The sequence below is a fragment of the Cydia pomonella genome, chromosome 24, assembly GCF_033807575.1.
Source record: "Cydia pomonella isolate Wapato2018A chromosome 24, ilCydPomo1, whole genome shotgun sequence".
NCBI classification, from domain to species: domain Eukaryota; kingdom Metazoa; phylum Arthropoda; class Insecta; order Lepidoptera; family Tortricidae; genus Cydia; species Cydia pomonella.
The window spans coordinates 2,929,950-2,956,404 of NC_084726.1; the positions used below are offsets into that span (position 1 = coordinate 2,929,950).

Consider the following 26,455-nt stretch of genomic DNA (forward strand, 5'->3'; position numbering starts at 1 on the left):
TAAGTCTAGTTACACCCGCGGCCCATCTCTTCATATCGTTGGTATGGTCCTTCTGTTCGTACACCTTTTTCAGCGCCCAGCACTTAGCACCATATGTTAAAGCAGGTCTTATTGACGTTTTATACACCTTGCCTTTAGTTTTGATCGGCATTCTTCGGTCACATGGAACACCTGTGAGATCTCGCCATCTTTGCCAAGCAACATTGACTCGGTGTGTGACGTCAGCCTCAATAGTAGCATCCGCAGAGAGCATTGACCCAAGGTATTTAAACTGGGGTACTTTTGGCAGAGGAGTTCCCTGTAGGTAAATGGTGCGTGGATGTGAGATGCCCCTACTGAATAGGCATTCCATGTGTTCAGTCTTGCTTCTGCTGATACATAAACCATTGCTTTCTAGTGCTTATCTCCATACTTCCAGGATTTCTTGCAAATAGGTGTGAACACTTATCTACCAACACAACGTCATCGGCATACATAAAGCACCATGACAGAGGTGATTGTATGTTCTTGGTGAGAGAATCCATCGCCAGGTTAAATAGTAGTGGACTTAGTGCAGATCCCTGATGGACTAATTTCTTCTAATTCATAAAGTATGTTTATTTAATTATATTAAAATTTACATCTTATGTCTATTTTATATCAATAACAATTAAATAAGTAGGTAACAACAATAATCTCATTTTAATAATCACATAAAATTCGCTCGGTATAAAAAGGCCCAATAAGAAAAGCACTCTTGTTGACTATACAATAATGTAATCAATTCAATAGAGGTGCTGTTAATATAGAAGCTTGACAATACTGACTGGATGTCTGTTGATACCCCCCGTCAGGGGGGTATGAGGGGCCGCTTCCGCCTTCCGGCTGCGGCGGCTGTCGCGGGTCGCTCCCCACCGACCGGTGGGGAGGTCAAATGGCAGTCATTTGACGGACGGTGTGTGTGGCTGGTGTGGGCCAGCTCTTCGCTACCGATCGTTATCCAACCCCACGACCCCTAACCTGGTGATACCGTTTGAGCGGGGCCAGGTTTCGGGGCCGCGGTGAAGGCGACTGGTAGCTTAGCTGGCGTGTGCGGCGTGCTGGTGAGGCTGTGTCCGAAGTGTGTAGTGCTTGCTCTGCTACTGGTGTAGGAGGGATCGGGGCAAGTCCCGAGCCCACCTCTCCGGAGGTCTGGTGTTGTGGTGGTTGCTTGACAATATTTAGTACCGGTCAGACGTCAAGTTTCTCTGAAAAATCTTAACACCGCGAACTAGGAATTTCTATACACGGTACAGCGACATCTAGTAGGCACTTCGACAACTAAAATTAACTTCTTGCAATAGAACTAAGAAATAGATACAGAGGTTAGACACTCGTTAATCAATGTTGAAAATGGACCAAAGTCGTATTATAGGACTATAGTTATACGGTATTCTTAAAAAATAGACTTACGCATTAAAAAAAATATTTACCCTATTTATTGCATTGAATCGAGTTAATATAAAAACAGAGAACTGATAAAAATAAAATGTAGTCTTTGATACAGTTATCAACGCGTAACAATGGTAAGCGATTATTGTATTTTTCAACACATTTTCTCGTAATGTGGAACTTTTTGAACCGCTTTAAGGCTCATAATTTTAGATATTAAGCCCCGCGTGCTTTTTGCATTATAATTATCGAACTTGTGTTATAATTATCAGACTAAAACGGTAATGTATGTTACCTCGGGGGTTAAAAAACACGAAAAAAACATTTTCTGTCTAATAACTGTTTAAATAAACAGTATTTTATTTGTCAATAGAGTATGAGCATCATAATAACCAAATTCGATGTCTATGACAACTAAAACTTTCCTGTGTCTATTGACCCCGTTTTCAGGATATGGAGAAAACAGGTAGTTTTATTTGATGTGGGTAAAAATTGATTTCACAAATGCAAAGTTGATGAACTAACCACTTTTCTTTCCCCGCAAGTGTGTTGAAAAACGTAGTATGATATTTTTTTTGATACATAATTTTGCAACTAAATGTAGTTAATTTTATAGCATGTAGCTGATGTGCACATGTATTAATCGAACAACTTAAGAACAAAAATAAAAGTAAATAAATAAAAACCCTAAACCCTAAAACCCTAGTCTGTAGTGGTCGAAATCGTTCTTATGCGCCGTTCAACTTTGTTAATCTCGGTACCTACTTATAGTAAAATTATTACATTCATGTTATTTATTTCCTCAATATATACTTTATTACCCAACGTATTTATTTAGCCTAAACATTAAACCTACTTTCACATATGTCGTAGTATCATACAATATAATCTTATAAATATATCCATAAACATAAACATATATTTGCATACCTATATTATTTTCTACATAAACTAAAACAGTCTTAGCCATACAGTTTCCGACAAGCAGCAAGCAAATTCGTATTGTACGAAGGGTCGGCCTGAAAACCAGCGTTGTAGTAGGTAAGCCTGCTGCAACACATGCTGAGGTTCGCTCCTTTTTAGCATCATAATTATAATAGGTAGATATATTTTTATATCTACATGTAAACATATATTTGTGCCTAATTAAGTTTCATTTTAAGGCTTGTAATGTTTTGGAGCATTGCCTGTAAACATTTTTCAATGTGGTGTTAAATAAAAAAAATCTATGTCTATGTCTATGCCTAGTGTACATTTATTCGATAGCGAGACGTGACGTACGCGTTTGCGTTGTCATACATATGTAAGTCAGATGACAATGCAATATTATGGTACCATCGAGCTGATCTGATGATGGAGACAGGAGGTAGCCATAGGAACTCTGTGATAAAACAACGCAAACTAATTTTATTGCGTTTGGGGTTTTTAGAATTGTCTCGATGAGTATTAGTTGCCTGTGGGAAGAAAAGTACAGTCAGCGATAAAAGCTTGTACCAAAAATGAAATTTTTGCCAAAAACTGATTTCATGTTAATTATTATGTAAAAATAATTTGTTTTTTTTTTTCAGCTTTCACGACTGATATTTTTATTATTCTTAAGCTTGCTCATTGGTAACAATGCCTTTGAATATGATGGTCAATACCATCCCGTGGATGATAATATGCGTGATTTCAATTCAGACTTAAGATATAATGACAATAGGTAAGTCGAATTAATTTTGTATTAAAAAATAAATAAGTAAAAACGAAAAATGTGTAGTATAAAAGGAAAAAAATTGTTTGAGTAACAAAAAAAGATTTTCAAAGTCTTACGAATAATTATCGTTTCCGGTGCAAAAGTGCCCACAATGCTCACGATATTACCTCGCTGGATGGCAATGAACAGCCTCTGCACCAGAAACGATTCAGAGCGAGAGTCTTCTCCCTTTTGCCTAAGTCGACGAATAAATAAATAAATAAATATTATAGGGACATTCTTACACAAATTGAGTAATTCTCACGGTAAGCCAAGAAGGCTTGTGTTGTGGATACTCAGGAAATTATATATATAATATACAATTCAAAAATTAGAAATAATTTGACGACCGGTTTGGCCTAGTGGGTAGTGACCCTGCCTACAAAGCTGAAGGTCCCGGGTTCAAATCCTGGTAAGGGCATTTATTCGTGTGATGAGCATGGATATTTGTTCCTGAGTCATGGGTGTTTTCTATGTATTTAAGTATTTATAAATATTTATATATTATATATATCGTTGTCTAAGTGCCCTCAACACAAGCCTTATTGAGCTTACTGTGGGACTTAGTCAATTTGTGTAATAATGTCCTATATTTAAAAAAAAAAAAAAAAAAAAACATATTGACTCAGGAACAAATAGCTGTGCTCGTCACACAAATAAATATTTTTTTTTTTATAGTTACGTTCGTGAATTAGATGCAGCTGCTGATGATACTTACGATATGACCATGCCCTTAGATGAAACTGTATATTCGCGTAAAGTAAGTAAATTATTAGCTATTATTAAACCAAGCTAGTTACCTTAAATCTATCAAAAAACTTATTTATTGTCCGACGTACCACATTACAATCTATAGATTTTATATGCTGATGTCAATCACCATGAAATAAGCTTTTGGCAAAAAATGTATTCTCGGTACAAGCTTTTATGGCTGACTGTACTTTTCTAAGGATAAGTTCTGGTTTAGATAAGCTCTCATTTAGATATCGTCTGTATGTCGTATAATTGACAGAAGCAGCTAGATTCACGCAACCAATGTCACTTTGACGTTAGAAATATCGTAGATAGATCTTATTGGTATCACAGCGGAATCGAAATAAACGTCAATTTTGACATATTTAGTTATCGATCTTTTAAAGATCTTTCCAAGTTCTTAACCGTGTCTTAATCATTCTTCGAATCGGGCCGTAAGGCAATTAATACTCATCGAGACAATTCTAAAAATCAAGCAAAATATAATTAGGTTGCGTTGTTTCACCACAGAGTTCCTATCGCCACCTCCTGTCTCCATCATCAGATTAGCTCGATGGTACCATAATATTGAAATTTTTGACGGAGAAAAACAAAAAGTGTGTCAGCAGGGCAAAAATGCTTTCGGTGGTCCGAATGTTCTCTTCTTTTGAAGTCATATATTCAATATTTTTATTTGAAATTCTTGAAATTTATTGTAAATTTTCAGCCTATTCAATTTTTGAATTTTTCCAAAACGGCTGAGCCATGTGAGTTTGCTAGGTTACCAGCTCACTGATACACTATATTCTGTCTTTTTAGGGTTCCGTAGGCAAATGGCAAAAAACGGAAACCTTATAGATTCGTCATGTCCGTCTGTCTGTCCAATTATGTCACAGCGACTTTTTTTCGAAACTATAAAAGCTATACTATTCAAACTTGGTAAGTAGATGTATTCTATGAACCGCATTAAGATGTTTACACAAAAATTGAAAAAACAATAAATTTTGGGGGCTCCCCATACTTAGAACTGAAACTCAAAAAAACTTTTTTCATCAAACCCATACGTGTGGGGTATCTAGGGATAGGTCTTCAAAAATGATATTTAGGTTTCTAATATTTTTTTTTTCTAAACTGAATAGTTTGCGCGAGAGACACTTCCAAAGTGAAAAAATGTGTCCGCCCCCCTGTAACTTCTAAAATAACAGAATGAAAAATCTAAAAAAAATATATGATATACATTACCATGCAAACTTCCACCGAAAATTGGTTTGAACCAGATCTAGTAAGTAGTTTTTTTTAATACGTCATAAATGGTACGGAACCGTTCATGGGCGAGTACGACTCGCACTTGGCCGCTTTTTTTATCTATAAAGTAGGTACTAAATATACCATAATTTTTATACAAGAACGTCAATAAACAAATGTACACTCCATACAATTATCAAAGTTTTGAGTATATTTGGTGTAACTAATAATTATTTTATTTTGTGTTGATTTCAGGGCAAGAAAATTCCTAAAGAAGTCTTAGCGTCTATTCTTGGTAATGGCTAATTATCACTGTTAATTGTCAATAAATATCTGAACATCATGATTGTTTTTATTTATTAAAACTTTACCCATCAAGTCTTCGAGCAATACCGGCTTCCGACACGTCGGAAGCGATATCTCGCCGTACAAATCGTTCTGCCATTTTTTGCGGGGGCAAACGTGCACACAGTCGCACTTCTCACTCACTACATACAAAATCCAATCTGTAATGACGACACAAATACATAGAAAATGACACACGTCGAAGACAAATCGTGCACACTTCGATCTCTTTTTGTGTACGGACGAGTCACAACATGCACCGCCATAGGTACAGTTGTACCTATGCTTTGGCAGAGGGGAAATAGTATGAATGCCGTCTCCCTTCCCTGTGTTGCTCGAAGCATCAAGTACATTATTATGAAAAATATTTATAATTCGTTTTTGTAGGCAGGTATAACCGATAAAAAAATTAAAACAGCCCACGCAGTGTAGCCAGTTTAATAAACTTTCAATACCCAACGTTACGTTTCTACGAAGGGTTCCGTACCATTATCTATAAAAACGAGCAAAAGAATCACGTTTGCTGTGTTGGAGCCCCCTTATTTTTTTTATTTAATTCTGTTTTTTCACTACTACCAAAGTGGCAAAAAGGGTCACTTATAAAAATCGTCTGTTCGTTTGTTACCAGGCTGTATCTCATGAAACGGCCCGATTCGAAGAATGAGATATGATAAGGATAAGTGCTGCAGGGCTAAGATGGTTGTCTCTTTATCATTTGTCACCATGCCTGTCACGTTCTAACAAGTATGTAAGCGCGAAAGTGACGGGCATAGTGACAAGTGATAAAAATGGAACCATGATGCTACCGCTGGTTTAGATAAGCTCTCATTTAGATATCGTCAATTATACGACATACAAAATTCAAAATTCAAAAATTTATTCTGCAAGTAGGCCTCAAGGGCTCTTTTACAAGTCAAAACAACATTTATAGTAACATCATATAGTGACATGAAAAATACATAACAACATTTATAAATACAACAGCCAATACCTGGGTAAACATTACATTATAATAATCTTAAAATAAATAATTAATACAATACAATAGAGATGTATAGTCTCTATGGTTAAAAACACATTAAATCTGGAGATGTAAAAGGTCCCCAATGTCAGAGTACTAATACTAATAAAATTTGGAGGTGTAAAGTCTCTCAAAGTGTCAAAATAAAATTTATACTAAATAAATAAACCGCGTCTGGACTGTTAAACTAGCAGACGATCTAGTAGACGAACCACTAACAAACGATTAAACGTCGACATTTTAAAAGTAAAACTCATTTATGCTACTTAGATTGTATGAATTAGTGACATAATAAAACACAGCGCCGCTAAAGAAGTTTTCACTTCAAAAAGCTATAACTCCCTAGGGAGTTAAAGCTTTTTTTCACAGTCCAAACCTCCCATGGGAACAATATAGGCCTTTATCCTTCGTGAAATAAGATTTTTTCGAGCAAGTGTGATGAAAATAATATTGATAATTATACCTGCCTCGTAACTAGTGAAGACTTGGTCATGGAAGATGCCCGGACGTCCTTGCAATAACCCAGTCTCATTGTCCACCCAAACTTCAATTCATAGACCGTTATAATGTTCACTTTTTCTACAATAGTCCCAATGCCTGCTGCGACCGGTTCATGGGTGTCTATTGTTGCGCCTGTGAACGGGTTCCAGCAGGCGTTCTACATGATATTAAAGGAGCCTCTACGTGCTGGATCTATATCCCCACGCAAGCCTATCAAACAACCGGTATTTATAGGCCCGTGAAATCCAAAAAGCTGGTAATGATAAGGCACAAGCATAACAAATTTATAACCTAAATGTTTTACTTTAAGATAATTTCATCCTTAAATTAAAATACATGTTTTAATTCAATCCATTACGAATCAATTTCGAGATTTGTATTGCTATTAAAACTTGCCTACTTTATCTACATTGAGGACATGATTAAATTATGTTACTGAGATTAATGAATGAAAGAAGTATTTGCAGATTTAATGAAAATGAAGATAAATCTGATGTGATTAACCATCACACATTATAAATAAATAAATATTATAGGACATTATTACACAAATTGACTAAGTCCCACAGTAAGCTCAATAAGGCTTGTGTTGTGGGTACTTAGACAACGATATATATAATATATAAATATTTATAAATACTTAAATACATAGAAAACACCCATGGGGTCCTGAGTCATGACTCAGGAACAAATATCCATGCTAATCACACGAATAAATGCCCTTACCAGGATTTGAACCCGGGACCATCAGCTTCGTAGGCAGGGTCACTAACCACTAGGCCAAACCGGTCGTCAAATTATTTAATTAGTATTATTTATGCATTAAACATTGTGTCAACTAATGAACTGTTTTGTTTTACACATTTTAGGTAGAAATGATATGAAGCCGATAGTCCCGGGTTTCTAATCCTGGTAAGGGCATTTATTCGTGTGATGAGCATGGATATTTGTTCCTGAGTCATGAGTGTTTTTTATGTATTTAAGTATTTAAAAAATTTATGTATTATGTATATCGTTGTCTAAGTACCCTCAACACAAGCCTTATTGAGCTTACTGTGGGACTTAGTCAATTTGTGTAATAATGTCCTATAATATTCATTTTTTTTATTTTATTTTAATGACTTATGAAAACTCTTATTAAATGCAGACGTTTTAATGATGGTTTTAGATGTAGAACGAAAAACATTCGTTAAAAATTAAATATTGGCTGAAAGATGATATTTTTATGAGTTATAAACCGAGGTCACGGCAATCCTCGAAGGCGATGGCGAGAGACCTTGACGCCTTCGACAGGAACTGGTGGGAGACAGGTCAAGACCAAGAACACGTGGAAAGAAAGGAGGAAGGCTTTTGCCCATTATCTTATTAAAGTTACTCAAACGGTACCTACAATATTCAATCTTACTATTTAGCCCATGGTTAACTGGTAAAGAATGACTTCTGGCTTTAAACCAGCCATTTTTACTTTTCTATATTTAATAATAAATAAATAAATCTTTGGGGCAATCTAACACAAATCGACCTAGCTCTAAACTACATACGTATATAGATAAATACAATACAATACAATACAATACAATACAATACAATACAATACAATACAATACAATACAAATCATCTTTATTCCACAACCTCTAAATAACATTTACAGAGAGACATACATAATACATGAAGACAGAGGTGACAACAGGCGGTCTTATCGCTAAAGAGCGATCTCTACCAGACAACGTTTAGGTAGCGGAGAAGTGATCATATTAATTTACTATTTAGGAGGTGCAAAAAACTAGATCAAATACATACTTATATACATAGAAAACACCCATGACTCGGGAACAACTATCTGTGTTCATCAAACAAATAAATGCCCTTGCCGGGATTAGAACCCGGGACCATCGGCTTCATAGGCAGGGTCATTACCCACTAGGCCAGACCAGTCGTTAATATATTACTTGTAAAATAATGTTTAAAAAATACAAAAAGTCAATTACTCTGTCATGTTGGATTAGTTATATCATAATGTAACATAATTGCATAGAATCGATTCAATATAAAAGCAGAGACCAGATTAAAATTGAATGTAGTTGAAGTCATACTTCTCAAGGCGTAACAATGGTAAGTGATTATTGAGTAACTTATTCATAGGCTCTGAAATTACTCCTGGCTCTAGAATAATGGGTTCGGACCTCCCTAGAAGAGACTGGTGTAGACTTAATAGACTTCGTACTGGTCACGGTCGATGCGCCTACTACAAACATCGCTGTGGGTGGGTGGATTCTCCGGCCTGCAGCTGCGGTGCGGAAGCCCAAACCATCCAGCACATAATTCAAGACTGCCCTATAACGCGTTATGTCGCCGGTCCTCCCGAAGACCTGATCACCCTGAGCGACGAAGCCATGAAGTGGCTGACTGGTCTATGTGTAGACATTTAATTAATTATATTGTCTCTACTTTTACGATATGTATGCCATACGATTAAATAAATAAACTTATTCATAAACGTGTACTAAAGTTACGATGCCGCTGATCATTGTTTGTCCCTTTCCGACGTGTTGGTATGATGGAAAGGGACAAACGATGATCAGCGGCATCGTAACTTTAGTACACGTTTATGAATAAGGGGGTAAGTGTTTTTTTCTACTCGTGGACTGTAATGGTTGAATTAAGATTTCGTATACTAAACTATAATTGCGTACTTTTCATGTATGGGGTCACAACTCAACTTTAAAATTTCTTTCGATACGCTGTATTCAACTATTAAATGACCTATCACATGCCGCTCATAGAACGGGGGACGGGCGGGCGGAGGCTTTATAATAAAGAAAATATTTTTGATGACTCCTAGAAAAAGTATCGTATACAATAGTGATATAATCAGGCTTTTCAATCTCGTACCTCACTTAGGCAACTCAGCAAGCTTCGTTGCCTATGCACGGTACTCGACTGAAAAGCTGTTTATTATATAACGATTGTATTAATTACTATTTACTGGGTCAATTGATTTAAAGTTGTATATATATATATATAATTATTTATACTTTGTATCACGTGCTCTTTCGATCCTAATAGGGTCCCACGGTTTTTATTTGTTTTCATTTTGATACCACTTTTCATAGACTCCGCGCCACGTATCGTCGTAAAAACTATTATTATTTAGATTTTTAGAGTTCCGTCCGTACCCAAAGGGTAAAAACGGGACCCTATTACTAAGATTCCACTGTCTGTCTGTCATCACTGTCACCAGGCTGTATCTCATGAACAGCTAGACAGTTGAAATTTTCACAGATGATGTATTTCTGTTGCCGCTATAATAGTATAATAACGAATACAAAAAAAAGAGTAAAATATTTTTTTAAGTGGGGCTCCCATACAACGAACGTGATTTTGTTGCCGTTTTTTTTGCGGAATGGTACGGAATCCTTCGTGCGCGAGCCCGACTAGCACTTGGCCGATTTTTAATTTAAGTCGTTGAGTTGAGACAATCAAGCGCTTTGTGACCTTAAGTGTGCACTTTGCTGACAATACTGCAAAATCGTAGCGTTTCGGTTTGTAAATTAATCTGATTTCACATGTATGATATGTATTTGTATAAATATTATTTACGTATGTTTATATTTGTGTATTAAGTACCTAATTATACCATCAATAATTTTATTTTACTACACAATTTCGCACCGCCTGCAACTTATCTGCTTTGCCTAAAGCAAGTTGACTGGTAGAGAATGCCTTGTCGCATTAAGTTTGCTAAGTTCACTTTTGTACAATGTATTTTATTATGTGTAATCAAGATTAAATTTATAAATTTGTCTGCTCGTTTGTCTCCTATCCTATATCATTGCAAATAACGACGCCTGTAGGGATAAGATGGTCGCCTCTTTATCATTTGTCACCATGCCTGTCACGTTCTAACAAGTATGTAAGCGCGAAAGTGACGGGCATAGTGACAAGTGATAAAAATGGAACGATGTTGCCACCGCTGCATTGCGAATTTCTAACTAGGTATATCGGGTACCCAGTAATTAATGAATTATCTTCTAACCCTCGACAACCCGGTACCTTAAGCTGGCCCTGATAATGCACTAGTCTAGTAAAAGATTCATGGTTTTCGATAATCGTACTTTTCTGTCTTTTTTTAAACGCACGGAATCACCTTTTGATACAAACGTAGTCCTCATTTTCCTCTATGGATATGAACATTATTGAAAATATTTTGACACAATTTGTTGAATATCAACCGCAATATTTGTATATATTTCAAGAGTTAGAAGCAAGTAAAACATTCGTATCAAATACTTTTTTCGGTCTTTTAATTGGTAAAAGTATTTATTTACAATAACAATATACATAATGGATATATACAGAAGATTACTATAACTAGCTTATACTCGTATCTAAAATAGGCCCTTGAGGCATTGTACCAAGGATGCTGGCGGCATTTCCTCGTTGTATCGCAATACTGATACGTTGTGCGACGAAGCCGCCAGCTCTTCGGTCACCAGTTACGTCAACCACACGTTTCTCGATTGCTTCAAAAAACTTGTGCGCGCTGGGACCCCATGGACCTAGAGTTTCAACGCCAAATGGTACAAAATGGTATTAACCGAGGCTCTTATATTTATTACGTTTCAAAATTTCGGCGCTTTCCGCCGCAGCGCCCGCTTTTACGAGTACATTAGTCCGTTGGAGGTGGGACGGTGCCAGTGTGTCTACGCAGGTAGCATCCCACACTAACATCCGTCCCAAGCTCCAAGGAACCAAGGACACCCCATTAGGCCTGCTGCCATCATCCCTGATAATGCCAGTCGGCTCAAGAAGAGCAGGCACATTGATGGTGGCAAGAGATCGACGGATTATGTCATTAAGCGACGCATGTCTTGAAAAACGACCTGCACTTTTTTGACAAGATAATCCATGGTATCCCAGTCGGTCCACGTCCGTGCCACAAGAGCATATACGTGGCGTACATACCGAAACCCCGAGTCGCAAACCAGTCGTCAGTCTTAGGAAGGTCGGATCCAAGAAAGTACCAGTTTTTTTTTATTTATTTATTAAAAACTGATCGGCGATTGGCTCTAGTCACACCTGATGGAAAGTGAAGACAGGGCCTAAGATGGAGCTCACCGGTTCAGTAGTAGCCTATTCACTCTTGCTTTAAAGAGACCGAGGTCATATTTATCAGGGAATACAGAGGGCGGGAGCGCATTCCATTCTTTAGCCGTCCGTAACAAATAGAGGAGGCACACCGTTTAGTGCGTACAAATGGAATGTGTACCACGAACGGGTGCATTCGCTCCCCACGCCTGGACGTCCGATGATGGAAAGGGGAAGGTGGGATCAGATCGTGCAGTTCCTGTGCACACTCCCCGAAATGTATCCGATAGAACACCGATAGGCTAGCGACTAGCTAGGGAGAGAAGCTGTTTCGGCGTGAAATACCGCCTCACCTTAAATGGGACACCAAGTTTTTTGGCAGCAGTTTTAGCCCTGGACTCAATAGTCAACAGTCAACGATTAGGTTTTCGCTCAAAGTTTACAGTAATCAAAAAATCGAAAAAAGTCACACGTAGGGGCATAGCTATGCTAATATACATTAAATTATGTAAAACATTTTCCATAATGTATTCCGGAGAGGAAAACGGGGAGTACGTTTGTATGGAGAAGAGACCGTCCCCTTTCCTCTTAATAGCTAGCACCTTACTGCACTTTAATCACGATCTGAGCTTTGATGTAAAACGCAAGTTTTTTATATAAATAAATAATAATAAATAAATATTATAGGACATTATTACACAAATTGACTAAGTCCCACAGTAAGCTCAATAAGGCTTGTGTTGAGGGTACTTAGACAACGATATATATAATATATATATACTTAAATACTTAGAAAACACCCATGACTCAGGAACAAATATCCATGCTCATCACACAAATACATGCCGTTACCAGGATTTGAACCCGGGACCATCAGCTTCGTAGGCAGGGTCACTACCCACTAGGCCACCGGTCGTCAAAAAATATTAAATAAACTATCAAAAAAAAAGTTGGTTGGTTGGTGGTTGGTGGTTGGTTGGTTGGTTTATTTTTCATATTTCTTTATGATATTATATTAATTAACCTGTTTTTTTCAGCTCTCCCGACTGGTATTATTATTATTCGTAAGCTTCTTCGTTGGCATCAGTGCCTATTTAGAAGAAAGCCAATACCACCCAAAAGTTGCTGCTGGTATGCGCAATGCTAATTCAATGTTAAGATACAATGACGAGCCATCCGGGTAAGTTAATAGTACATTACGATACAAGTGCGAAAAATAGGAAATTCGAAACGAGTGGCGATATATTAAATCACGACCGAAGGGAGTGTTTTAAATCGACACGAGTTGCGAATTACCTATTCGCACATGTATCGTACAACGTTTTACAGTACATATGGCCCTTTAAATGTTCGACATAGTAAAGTAATATGCTAATTTTCGCACTAGTGCGGTAAAGTAGCACCATATGTACTGTAAATTAATTTTTCACCACACCAACTGGTAAAGACCCTCTTGATTGTTCAAAAACGAATGAGAAAGTCGCATTTTGTCCACATATGGGGCAAAGTAATCAGATACAAATTTTGAGTCGTTTCCTTATGTTAGCTAGTAGAATTGACTTTTAAATGATGATTTTGAATGATATTTTTTTTATTACATTCCTTTGGATTTGACCTTTGCCCAGCAGTGGGACACACAAGTAGGCTAAAAAAAAAATTGGTTTTGATTTAATTTGAATATTTTGGTATTTTATAGTTAATAGTTGGTGGGGTGAAAATTTTTGTGTTTCACTCAGACGCAAAGTTTGTTTAACCCTCGTGCCTTGAAACCCTCGCAACACTCAAGATTCCATTTCTCGAACCGCTCGCTACGCTCGTGGTTCAATTTTGGAATCTTTCGCTCGTGCTAATATTGATACCCGAGGGTATACAACGTGTCCCAAAACTCAACGATAAGCCGGCACCAGAGGATGGAGCTGCTTATGATTAGTCGAGAAAAAATAAGGAAAAAAATATATCTCAATTATTTTAGAAATTACAGAAAAAAAATGAAATTCATCGAAAATCGACATCCCTAATGGTATTTTTAACGACCATGTCACAAATATTCAAATATTACTGCTTTTTTTTTTGTTTTTGGAAACTTAAGTAGCCCTGCTATCTAACACAGTTCTTAAAAATACCATAATACATGTAGTTTTTACACAAAAAATAATCAAAATTCATTTTGTCCCTACAATTTTGAAAGATTTTTTCTTACAGTCCACTTTCAATCATCATGGTGTAAAAAAATAGTATCGACACCACTATGGCAATTATTTTCAAAAGTTGACGCAACTAACCAAGATTCCAAAATGGTATAATACTTTGGGAAACCTAGTCACAACAAAAAACAACGAATTTTTAAACAAGAATCGACATTATTTAATGTTGGCGGTAATCACTTTTACTGTACCCAAAAAAGGATTTTTGTTGTTGAAAAATGTTGAATAAATGCAAAGAAATGGTACAATTTTTTTTCCTTTTTTTTAAATTCATTTACTACATTATTAATACTACAGTAAATGTTCAAATTGCCTGCCACCGGCATTAATACAGACATGACATCGCCTTAGAAATGATCGTTTTATCCGTCGTGCATATCTTCTACCATTGATATGATCCGCAGCTTGTGTGATTTTTTGGCGAAGCTCGTCCAATGTTGCTATGGGTTTTGAGTAGATTTTGAGTAGAGTTTGTTGTTTGTGTATTAACTACCCACATTTTCCATTGAAATTTTAAAACTTGCAACAACAACCCTTTTCAAAAGTGATTAATATCAACATTTAAAAATGTCGGTTCTTGTTTAAAAATTCGTTGTTTTTTGTTGTGACTAGGTTTCCCAAAGTATTATACCATTTTGGAATCTTGGTTAGTTGCGTCAACTTTTGAAAATAATTACCATAGTGGTGTCGATACTATTTTTTTACACCATGATGATTGAGAGTGGACTGAAAGAAACAATCTTTCAAAATTGTAGGGACAAAATGAATTTTGATTATTTTTTGTGTAAAAACTACATGTATTTTGGTATTTTTAAGAACTGTGTTAGATAGCAGGGCTACTGAAGTTTCCAAAAACAAAATAAAAAACAGTAATATTTGAATATTTGTAGACATGGTCGTTAAAAATACCATTAGGGATGTCGATTTTCAATGAATTTCATTTTTTTTCTGTAATTTCTAAAATAATTGAGATATATTTTTTTCCTTATTTTTTCTCGACTAATCATAAGCAGCTCCATCCTCTGGTGCCGGCTTATCGTTGAGTTTTGGGACACGTTGTATATAGTAATTATTCTTATTTGTAATATTTATACATTCAAAGACAAAATTAAAGTATAGTATATAACTCGTCAAAGTTCTAGTTCCTGGTTATAAAATTAAAATCACTTATTAAATAAATAGATGAATGAGTATGAGTATGAAATGAATTTTATTGCTAATGTCGACTCCATAAAACTCCGATGCCTAGTTATTATAGGTTAGATTTGACATATCTACGCGTCATCGTGGATCACACGAACAATACAGCAGAAAAGTCTGCAAAATATACAAAGCTTAGGTACAAAAGAAAGAAGAAAAATTCACTGACTCGGGCGAGACTGAACTCGCGAGTCTGGATCCCCAACCCGTCAGCGAAAGTGGTGGAGTGGGGTGGACCCCTGCGAAACCGCCTTTTCATACAAACGTAGCCCTCATTTTCCTCTCTGAATATTAACATTATTGAAAATATTTTGACACAATTTGTTTATTACCAACCACAGCACAGAAAAATCAAACGTACGGGTACGTTTGATTTTTCTCGAAATTTTCATCTAAAAATTTGTTATATATCTGTTTTTCGCTTCTAATTTTTACTCTTCTTCTTCCTTGTGCTGTCCCGGCATTTTGCCACGGGTCATGGGAGCTTGGGGTCCGCTTGACAGCTAATCCCCAGAATTGTCATAGGTATTGAAGTAATTTTTCATATTAATCAACTAATCATAATTAAAATCATAAGAAATTCGTTTAAATTATGCTCTAAGAAAAAAATGGTGTTTAACAAATTGCAAAATTTTGTTACAGTTACAATCCTGCATCTGATGGAATTGCTGTTGACCGTGCTGACGAGATGAACATGGACCTAGATGATGATGAGGCTGTTAATACTTTACGCGTAAGTAAAAGTTAGATATGTGAGTAAGATTGCCAGAGCTCAACGAAGGTGCGATAGGGTCGGCAACGCTTAAAAACACGTCGCTGGAGTTGCAGGCATATCATGAACCTAGTAGGTATTTAGTATGGGTTGGGTATGAGTGGTGGGGGGAACTGACAGAACGGGATAGTCTTATGTATCTTGTAGTAGGAGTAGGTAGCAGGAAAAGCGCTATTATTGTTTATATCATAGTCTCACTTTTCCTTTCTGGCAACTTCTAAAAAGTCCTAAGTCACAACGAGGGTTGAGAGGGGGTTAGGGTCGGCAACGCGCCTGTAACTCCTCTGGAGTTGCAGGCGTACATAGGCTACGGATACTGCTTACCATCAGGCGGGCCGTATGCTTGTTTGCCACCGACGTAGTATATAAAAAAAAAAAGTGAGTAGACTTTTTTTGTTGCCCACCGTTTATATGGTGGGCAACAAATAACCCGACCAAATTTCGTAGGTTGTTTTTGGTATGTTGTCAGGAATGTTAAAACGTGTATTTAATTTTGTCGCATTGCGTATGTTATGTCCCTTACGGGCGCACGTGGTATATCACATCTATACGATCCTACGTTCTATAGGCGAAGGGGACCGCTTACCATCAGGCGGACCGTATGCTTGTTAGCCGATATCTATTGTCAAGTAGCAGTATTGATAAATCTGCTTGACGCTAGATGTCGCCTACGAAAATAATAAGCGTTTTGGTGAGACTGATGTATGGAGTGAGCACTCTATGCTTACAAATTTATCTATACCTAGGTAAAACATAGGAGACAATGTTTGATGTTTGTTGGTTGTTGTGTGTGTGTGTGTGTGTGTATGTAATATAATAGGTACGGTCACGTCTGAAAATATCGATACGAAAAAAAATGCCAAAAATATGTACACACGACTTTATTGCCCATATATTAAGGTAGTGTATACATATTTTTGGCACATTTTTCGTATCGATATTTTCAAACTGTACTAATAACTATTAATTATATTTTTTGTTTTTAGCAACATTCCTGGGCTGGCTGGAATCATGGCTAAATTGAATTATCAATAAATATCTACTGCGTGATGTCTTTTTTTTTTTTTTTAACTTTACCTCCAAGTGCAGTCAGCTGCATATATAACTTACCCCCTGTATATGTATATTTTTTAGCAGGGTAGAGGAAGGGGTAACTAGTTCTGCAGCTGGCTACATTATTTTGAAAACCCATTCAACTGTATTCCCTGATGAAATATGACCTCGGTCTCTTTAAAGTGAATAGGCTACTACTGAACCGGTGAGCTCCATCATAGGCCCTGTCTTCACTTTCCATCAGGTGTGACTAGAGCCAATCGCCGATCAGTTTTTAATAATAAAAAAAAAAAGCGGCCAAGTGCGAGTCGGACTCGCCCATGAAGGGTTCCGTACCATTTATGACGTATTAAAAAATAACTACTTACTAGATCTCGTTCAAACCAATTTTCGGTGGAAGTTTGCATGGCAATGTATATCATATATTTTTTTTAGATTTTTCATTCTGTTATTTTAGAAGTTACGGGGGGGGGGGACACATTTTACCACTTTGGAAGTGTCTCTCGCGCAAACTATTCAGTTTAGAAAAAAAAATATATTAGAAACCTCAATATCATTTTTACACACGGGTTTGATGAAAAAAGATTTTTTGAGTTTCAGTTGTAAGTATTGGGAACCCCCAAAATTTATTGTTTTTTTTTTCTATTTTTGTGTAAAAATCTTAATGCGGTTCATAGAATACATCTACTTACCAAGTTTGAACAGTATAGCTCTTATAGTTTCGGAAAAAAGTGGCTGTGACATAATCGCACAGACAGACGGACATGACGAATCTATAAGGGTTCCGTTTTTTGCCATTTGGCTACGGAATCCTAAAAACTACTAGGCCAGACCAAACCGGCTAGCATGAGTTGCGTTCTCGCGCGCGAGTCCAGCCTTGTAGCCGCGCTATAAATTATATATGGAGTCGCGCGAGAGAACGCAATTCATGCTAGCAGGTCAATCGTCAAAATCATCGAAGCAACCTGCAAAAAAGAAATCAAATCTTTACTTCAATAGTATCATTACCCCTTGTAAAACAAATAACTATTATTTTTTATAAAAATTTTAATATAAAAATAGTACATTTACAACACGTACTGAAGAAACAATAAGTAAAGGGAAGTTAACAAATAAACCAAAACAGTTCCCACTTTTTGCTAATACTGTACCCCTAGTGTAAATTTATTCGATAGCGAAACGTGACGTACGCGTTTGCGTTAAGTCTCATTTAGTATGGGATTTAGAAACAGCGCGCCAAGCGGGCCGTTTTGGAAACTTATAATCCCATACAAAATTACACTTAACGCAAACGCGTACGTCATGTTTCGCTATCGAATAAAATACTAGGGGCTCAGAATTCCCTTGCTCGGAAAAAAGTTTATTTTTTAATCTCTATCCAAACCTATTTCATTCAACCCTGACCTTCTAACTTTAATAGGAAATGACTGGATGCTTTAATAACTGAAAGTAATAATTAAGGTTTATTATTTTAATTTCCAGTATCAGTAATTGTTTCTAAGTGGTCCCGGTTTGCTAATTTGCTTCTATATTTACTATCTGATAGAATTTTCCATAAAATTATGACGCACATGAAACTTAAGTTTTTTTTTTCTTTTTTTTTCACACTTACAACTATTTTTTACAGGAGCTAAACCTAAGACAATAGTGTAACTAATTATATATAAAAATGCAATCTAAAGTATATCATTACATCTATAAGATAATATATAAATAAATAAATAAATATTATAGGACATTATTACACAAATTGACTAAGTCCCACAGTAAGTTCAATAAGGCTTGTGTTGAGGGTACTTAGACAACGATATATATAATATATAAATATATATAAATACTTAAATACATAGAAAAAACCCATGACTCAGGAACAAATATCCATGCTCATCACAGCATACATGCCCTTACCAGGATTTGAACCCGGGACCATCAGCTTCGTAGGCAGGGTCACTACCCACTAGGCCAAACCGGTCGTCCGGTCGTATATACAATACTGACTTTGTTATGATATACCTACCAGTAAAATCAAGGGAAGTTTTTAAGAGGGAAGCGCCAAGTTACTCGTCCATACAAAAAGTTTTTCAACTCCTACATATTTCCATTCTGCATGATTTTTTTGTATGTTGATGACACAATAGAAAACTAGGTTTATATATATTACCGCTTGTACAGTCAGCGTCAAATACTTTGTAGCAACCAAAGTAGCCAAATACTTCGGTACACCATATATTTAGTACGGTGTACCGAACTATTTGGCCACTTTGACTGCTACAAAGTATTTGACGCTGACTATACAATGGGCTATGCTCTGAAGAATTGTTTGATATGATGCCAACGGCCACTTTCTATCACCGCACCGCTCGCCGTCGGCAGGGTGTTCATCCTCATACCCTAGAGCCTAAATGGTCGCGCACTGTGCGGTTTAAGAGGAATTTCCTCCCGCGGACGCTCCGGCTGTGGAATGATCTCCCTGCCGAGGTTTTCCCGAGGGGCTACAGTATGGGGTTCTTCAAAAAAGGAGTGTACAGGTTTTTAAAGGGTCGGCAACGCGCATGTAACACCTCTCGAGTTGCAGGCGTCCATAGGCTACGGTGACTGCTTACCATCAGGTGGGCCGTATGCTTGTTTGCCATCGACGTGGTATAAAAAAAATCCTTTTTTTAAAAATTCGCAATCGAAAAAAATCGAACCCTACACTTAGAATAGATTATGCTGAAGCGATTGACATCAAAAACAAAGTGTTATGTTAAGATTTAGTCAGTGGAAACCGTTTTTCTCCCGAAATTTCATAGAAAAAAACCGGGCAAGTGCGAGTCGGACTCGCGCACGAAGGGTTCCGTACCATTATTTATAAATACGGCAAAAAAACGGTCGGCTTAGGGTCGACAACGCGCATGTAACTCCTCTGGAGTTGCAGGCGTACATAGGCTACGGATACTGCTTACCATCAGGCGGGCCGTATGCTTGTTTGCTACCGACGTAGTATTAAAAAAAACTCCTCTCGCTGCACACTACCATATTAGTTTACTATATAATAAGCTATAGATATTACACTTTAAAGAATATTAATGAGCAAAATACAAAATAATTAATGTCAAGACGTGACGTGAGATGGCGCTCGCCACCTCATATAAATTATAATCTGGGAAATTGTTTTGACAGTTCAAAACAAGACTCTGATTTGATTACCAGTTAATTATTTCAGGCCTTCCATTCGATTGTATTTTGCATTATTAAAATTTGCTATGACTTCTTCCTCACATTGTCCCGGCATTTTGCCACAGCTCATGAGAGGAGGCAGCGACTGACATCCTGACCTTCCAACCCAGGTCTTTATGACCTAGGCCTTATTGGGATTAGTTGTTTCTTCACCGAAAATCGACTGGTAAATATAGTGACGACCAGCTTGGCCTAGTGGGTAGTGACCCTGCCTACGAAGCCGATGGTCCCGGGTTCAAATCCTGGTAAGGGCATTAATTCATGTGATGAGCATGGATATTTGTTCCTGAGTCATGGGTGTTTTCTATGTATTTAAGTATTAATAAATATTTATATATTATATATATCATTGTCCCCTCAACACAAGCCTTATTGAGGTTTTTTTTTTAATACTACGTCGGTGGCCAACAAGCATACGGCCCGCCTGATGGTAAGCAGTCTCCGTAGCCTATGTACGCCTGCAATTCCAGAGGAGTTACATGCGCGTTGCCGACCCTAAACCCGCCCCCCCTCGTTGAGCTCTGGCAACCTTACTCACCGGCAGGAACACAAAACTATGAGTAGGGTCTAGTGTTATTTGGCTGCGGTTTTCTGTAAGGTGGAGGTACTTCCCCAGTTGGGCTCTGCTCTAGATCTGGAATGACATCCACTGGCTGTGCCCTACCACACAAAGCGAGATGACATTCACAATGCCCATACCTCTCTTTTGGACGTAGTTTAAGGACGTACCCGAGTCCAAGCTTACTGTGGGACTTAGTCAATTTGTGTAATAATGTCCCCTAATATTTATTTATTATTTATTTATTTATTAAAATATCAAATGAAACAAACGTAGCAAACGTACATAAAAGCCAGAGTTTTAACCCGCGACCTCCGGTTTGCTCTTTACCGCTAGACCACCAGCGCTTGCGGCCAACATTGCTGCAATGTACTATTCAGTGTTATTAGGGTTCCGTACCCAAAGGGTCAAACGGGACCCTATTACTGAGACTCCGCTGTCCGTCCGTCCGTCTGTCACCAGGCTGTATCTCATGAACCGTGATAGTTAGCCAGTTGAAATTTCTACAGATTATTTATTTCTGTTGCCGCTATAACAACAAACACTAAAACCAGAATAAAATTAAAAAAAATCCCAATCTCGAGATTCTCATCCAATCACCGAAGTTAAGCAACATCGGGCGGGGTCAGTACTTGGATGGGTGACCGTTTTTTATAGATAATTTAATTTTTTTTTATTTAAAATATGTTTACACGACATTACAGAAATCTAATGCGTCATGCAACCAAGATCAAACATATTAACAACAGCACATAATAAAAAGAAGATACAATAACATTGTACACAAAATAAGACAATATTTATTACATTAGGTACACTCGAATAATGGTACGGAACCCTTCCTTCTTCCCTTCCCTTCCCTTCCCAACGGGTTTTTTTTTCTAATAGTGAGTAAGATTGCCATAATTTAGAATGTTTTATACATAAGTTAAAAGAACCAGACAGCGTAATGTGGGTCACGCATACCTGGCTAATTTTATTAGAACAGAACGTGGGTCTCGTCTCTAAGGGCGAAATAGGGACACACGAATTGTTTGTACAGCAAGCTTCGATGCTCAAGTAAAAAATAAACTATTTTCTAAAGTCTTATACTTAGCTTTGATTTATTTTTTACCAGAATTATTGAATTTTAATTTATGTTACATTTGTGGTGGCGTAGACTATATACTTTAAATATTTCTTCATTGAAAATAAGATTAATAAGTTTTATACTTTACAAAATAAACAAAAAACTAATTAGCCACAAGCTTTGACAACTTAGATTAATAATAATAATCGACAAATTGAAATAAATGAACAGCTAGCTCTCTGACCTAACTGCATGATATAAATAAATATTATTATAGGACATTATTACACAAATTGACTAAGTCCCACAGTAAGCTCAATATAAGGCTTGTGTTGAGGGTACTTAGACAACGATATATATAATATATAAATATTTATAAATACTTAAATACATAGAAAACACCCATGACTCCGGAACAAATATCCATGCTCATCACACGAATACATGCCCTTACCAGGATTTGAACCCGGGACCATCAGCTTCGTAGGCAGGGTCACTACACTCACTACCCACTAGGCCAAACCGGTCGTCAAGATAAGTTAGATATGGCTATGTACTTTGAATTTTACGATATGGCCTTTCACTTTGGGGTAACTCGGTGATATTTTAATATTAGTTAAACTCGAAAAATATAACTGTTATAAGTCAAGGCGTATAACACGACTAGTTAAATCATGATTAAGCTACAGGAAAAAATAAACTCAAGAACAATATAAAATATTCGCAAAGCTTTCCTTCCGTATATTTCAGTCATAATATTTTTGAGCAAAGCTAGGAGCACACAGGGAATAACAAATTATAAGAGTAATGAAAAGAGAACTTTACGCCGACATATAGAAGATGGAATAAATTATGTTAGAATATATTTAAAATATACAAAAACGCTTACATTGTTTTTTGTAAAATACATACTAAAACTTTCGTGAGACATAGATATAATATTATAGTATTTTATGCAACCGTTGTATAAGAAATGGGTTAAAAAATGCGAGTGGCGTGGGTTACAATTACAATGTGAGACGGAAACGCAAACGCAGGCAAACATTATGAAGAATACTCCACGAGCATTTTTTTACCTGCTTATACAACTTTGCATACAATTTTTTTTTGCGAGTCAACGAAAATAATACTCTAAACTAGTATAATCATATAGGTAAACAAACCAAAAGAATACAGCTAAGATACGCCAGCAGCCGCGATATCTTCATACTCGTTCGCGCCCGGCCGCCGGGGATGACGGGTTAGTCAGCGGCACCTACTAGTAAACTCATGAGGCCCTGGTACTTGCTCCTTGCTAAATTAAATTTTTGGACAGCTTTTTTTCTCGATCTTGGCCACAGTAGCCTAAGGAGACTAACAAGCAACGCTAAGCGGTCTTCATAGTCTATATTAAGGGTGCCAAATGCTCGTTTCTGACTTATGAAGCAATTGTTTCTACTATACAACCCAATGAATATTTTGTAAGTTCGCAGCAATGCACTTAGTTTGAAACTGTATTAATTTTGATTTTGTTAGGTTGGTATCCATTCGCAGTAACGTTTTAGCGATTTTAAAGCACATGTTCTGTTATGAGGAATAGAGAATATAGACTTTTCGTCAAACCTTTTATGTATGTTCTTATTTTCGTGTCCATGAATGTATAAATGACGTAACAGTAGAGGAGTAGAAACAATATATTAAAACGCAATCAACATGTCAACATGATCAACATGATGAGTTAATGATAATTTGAATTTAATATAAATAATACTAATTTATTAATGTTAATGTTTCTGTGGGAGAGTATTTACAAAATAAATAAATATAAATAAATTAATGGCAACTATTAAGTTAAAATAATAATAAAATATCAAATGTTATCTTTTAATTTTATGCCTTGAACATAAGTATTTTAATTTTATGTACATATGTGCATGCACCTCCTAGTTTTAGTGTAGTTTAAGATATACTTGCTGTGCCCTAACAGGGTTCATGTGTGAACTTGCCCTAATGTAATACCTGTTATGTACCACATGATTAATATGCAATAAATAAATAAAAAATAAATAATAATAAATAATTCGCTCCATAAAAAGGAGCTTCAAGGTAAATGACCTATTTTAATATCTTAAAAATACATAATGTATTATGACTTGTAAGTGGATGAAGTAAGTATAGAATTCTTAAAAGTGCGTAGGCATGATTAAAAAGTAATACCTAAATTGTTATTTACGTATACTTACTATTCCCTCGTCAATACCTCCGTCTGGTTTAACAAGCATTCATGTTTGCCCGTGGGAAATGCTTCCAAAAACAATATGTATTTTGTGGTAGATATAAATTAATCCAGGTCGCTAGTAAAAGCTACCTCTATGTCAAATTTTACCTAAATGTAATTCGGATAAGCCAAATTATTAATTTAACCCTTCAAGCGCTTGCTTGAGCTCACTACCTGGGCCATTTTTAGCCCTTTAGGGCCACTTGCGCCATTCCACTAACCCGGGGACAACCGGTTAAACCTGGAGTTACCATGGTTACCATTACAGTTAGACAATGTTTTTTTACGGTTCCGTTCCGGGTAAAACGGGACCCTATTACTAAGACTCCGCTATCCGTCCTTCTGTCCGTCTGTCACCAGGCTGTATCTCATGAACCGTGATAGTTAGACAGTTGAAATTTTCACAGATGATGTATTTCTATAGCCGCATAAATAACAAATACTAAAAAATAAAATAAAATAAATATTTAAGGAAGCTTCCATACAGCAAACCTGATTTATTTGCTCGTTTTTATAAATAATAGTACGGAAGCCTCCGTGAATAATGTAAATTAATAAAAACACACGTCTTTTCTGATTGTGGTGTGAAAAAACTGAAGTTTCCTAATACGTGTTATTTTATGACCCGAAGCGAATTACAGAATAAATAACAACCACGGAAATTGGGGCGGAGGAAAAGATTTCCTAGTTATATGGTGCTTTGGGGTAATTTTGGTATGTTATTCTTACACATACCAAACACTAAGCCCCTGAGTAAGCTCAAGTAGACGTGTGCGCCGCACCGCGGACCCCACGCCGCCGCCGGCGCCGCTAGTTTCAAAACGCGACGTGGCGTTTTGGCGTGACAAACGGTTGGCTTTTCCTTGGCTCGCCGCGCTGGCCAGAGCCGTACTGACAACACCCGCTACCAGTACCCCGAGTATGGTATTTTCGGTTGCGGGGTTGGTTTTAAACGCAAAACGGTCGCGATTAGACCCCATACGTGTGAACAAAATAATATTTGTTCTCGACAACTACGATTTCTGCCGCCTCCCATAACAATAAGTGTTTCTTTTTATTATAAAATTAATTGAAAAAAAATACCTACTAGCATTTTAATGTGAACGACGATACGACCTTGACGTCGTATTTTCTCGGCGGTGCACACCTCTAAGCTCAAGAAAGCTTGTGTTGTGGGACTTGTGGGTACTTAGACAACGATATTTTTATATTTGTTTTCATATATATACATTTATATATATATATATATACTTAAAACACCCATGACTCAGGAAAAATAACTGCTCCTGCCGATGTTCGAACCGTAATTTTGAAAGACAAAAGTGCATATACATTACAAAATGTGATCATAATTACCAGTACCACTTGTTTTGAATTATGAAATAACTACAACTAAACCTGAAACTTAATAATGTATATTTAAAAAAAAAAGAATAATTGATATACCACAAAAATACCACATATACCTAATATACCTAATGTTGGCCGATCGTTAATTAAAATTGAAAATACTAAACATTAACCATTACAAATTGAACCGTAAACCGTAACGGACACTTAAAGTTTACGGTTCAATTTGTAATGGTTATTTTTTAGTATTTTCAATTCGATTTAACGTTCAGCCAACACTGCTTAATAAGCCTTAGCTTATTACGGCGATAACTCATTATTGAGTTTTTAATTCTGTATTCCTCTTTACATTTAAACTATTAATTTTTTACTTCAAACAAGTCCACGGGAACTTACGAGGGTAAGATTTTTACAATTAATTAATCCCATGTTCGAAATAACCCCAAAGCACCTAACCTTAATAATTGATGGTGGGGCGACACCAGGAAAACGGTTTTTCGGCCCGTTGTAATTTTTACCTGAAAACGCTTTTCTTTTGCGAACTTCCTTTATACGATTCTCTTTTTGAAACATCTGTTAATCTTTGATTTAACGACGGCTCTTTTGAAATTACATAATGTTTTTTAAGAGTGTTTAACGTTGTATTTTTTTCTATTAAGTGATTTAATTCAATAGGCCTTTATTTAACAATCTT

The 26,455-nt window shown here is 36.6% G+C and overlaps 1 protein-coding gene across 1 annotated transcript; it reads left to right on the top strand.

Moving 5' to 3' along the window:
* Positions 1-3,056: 3,056 nt before the first annotated feature.
* Positions 3,057-17,304, top strand: LOC133530940 (uncharacterized). Its single transcript, XM_061868999.1, has 5 exons — positions 3,057-3,112; positions 3,824-3,905; positions 13,116-13,258; positions 16,125-16,215; positions 17,241-17,304. The coding sequence occupies exons 1-5, from the start codon at positions 3,072-3,074 to the stop codon at positions 17,271-17,273; spliced, it is 390 nt and encodes a 129-aa protein (XP_061724983.1). The 5' UTR covers positions 3,057-3,071; the 3' UTR covers positions 17,274-17,304.
* The last annotated feature ends 9,151 nt before the right edge of the window (positions 17,305-26,455 follow it).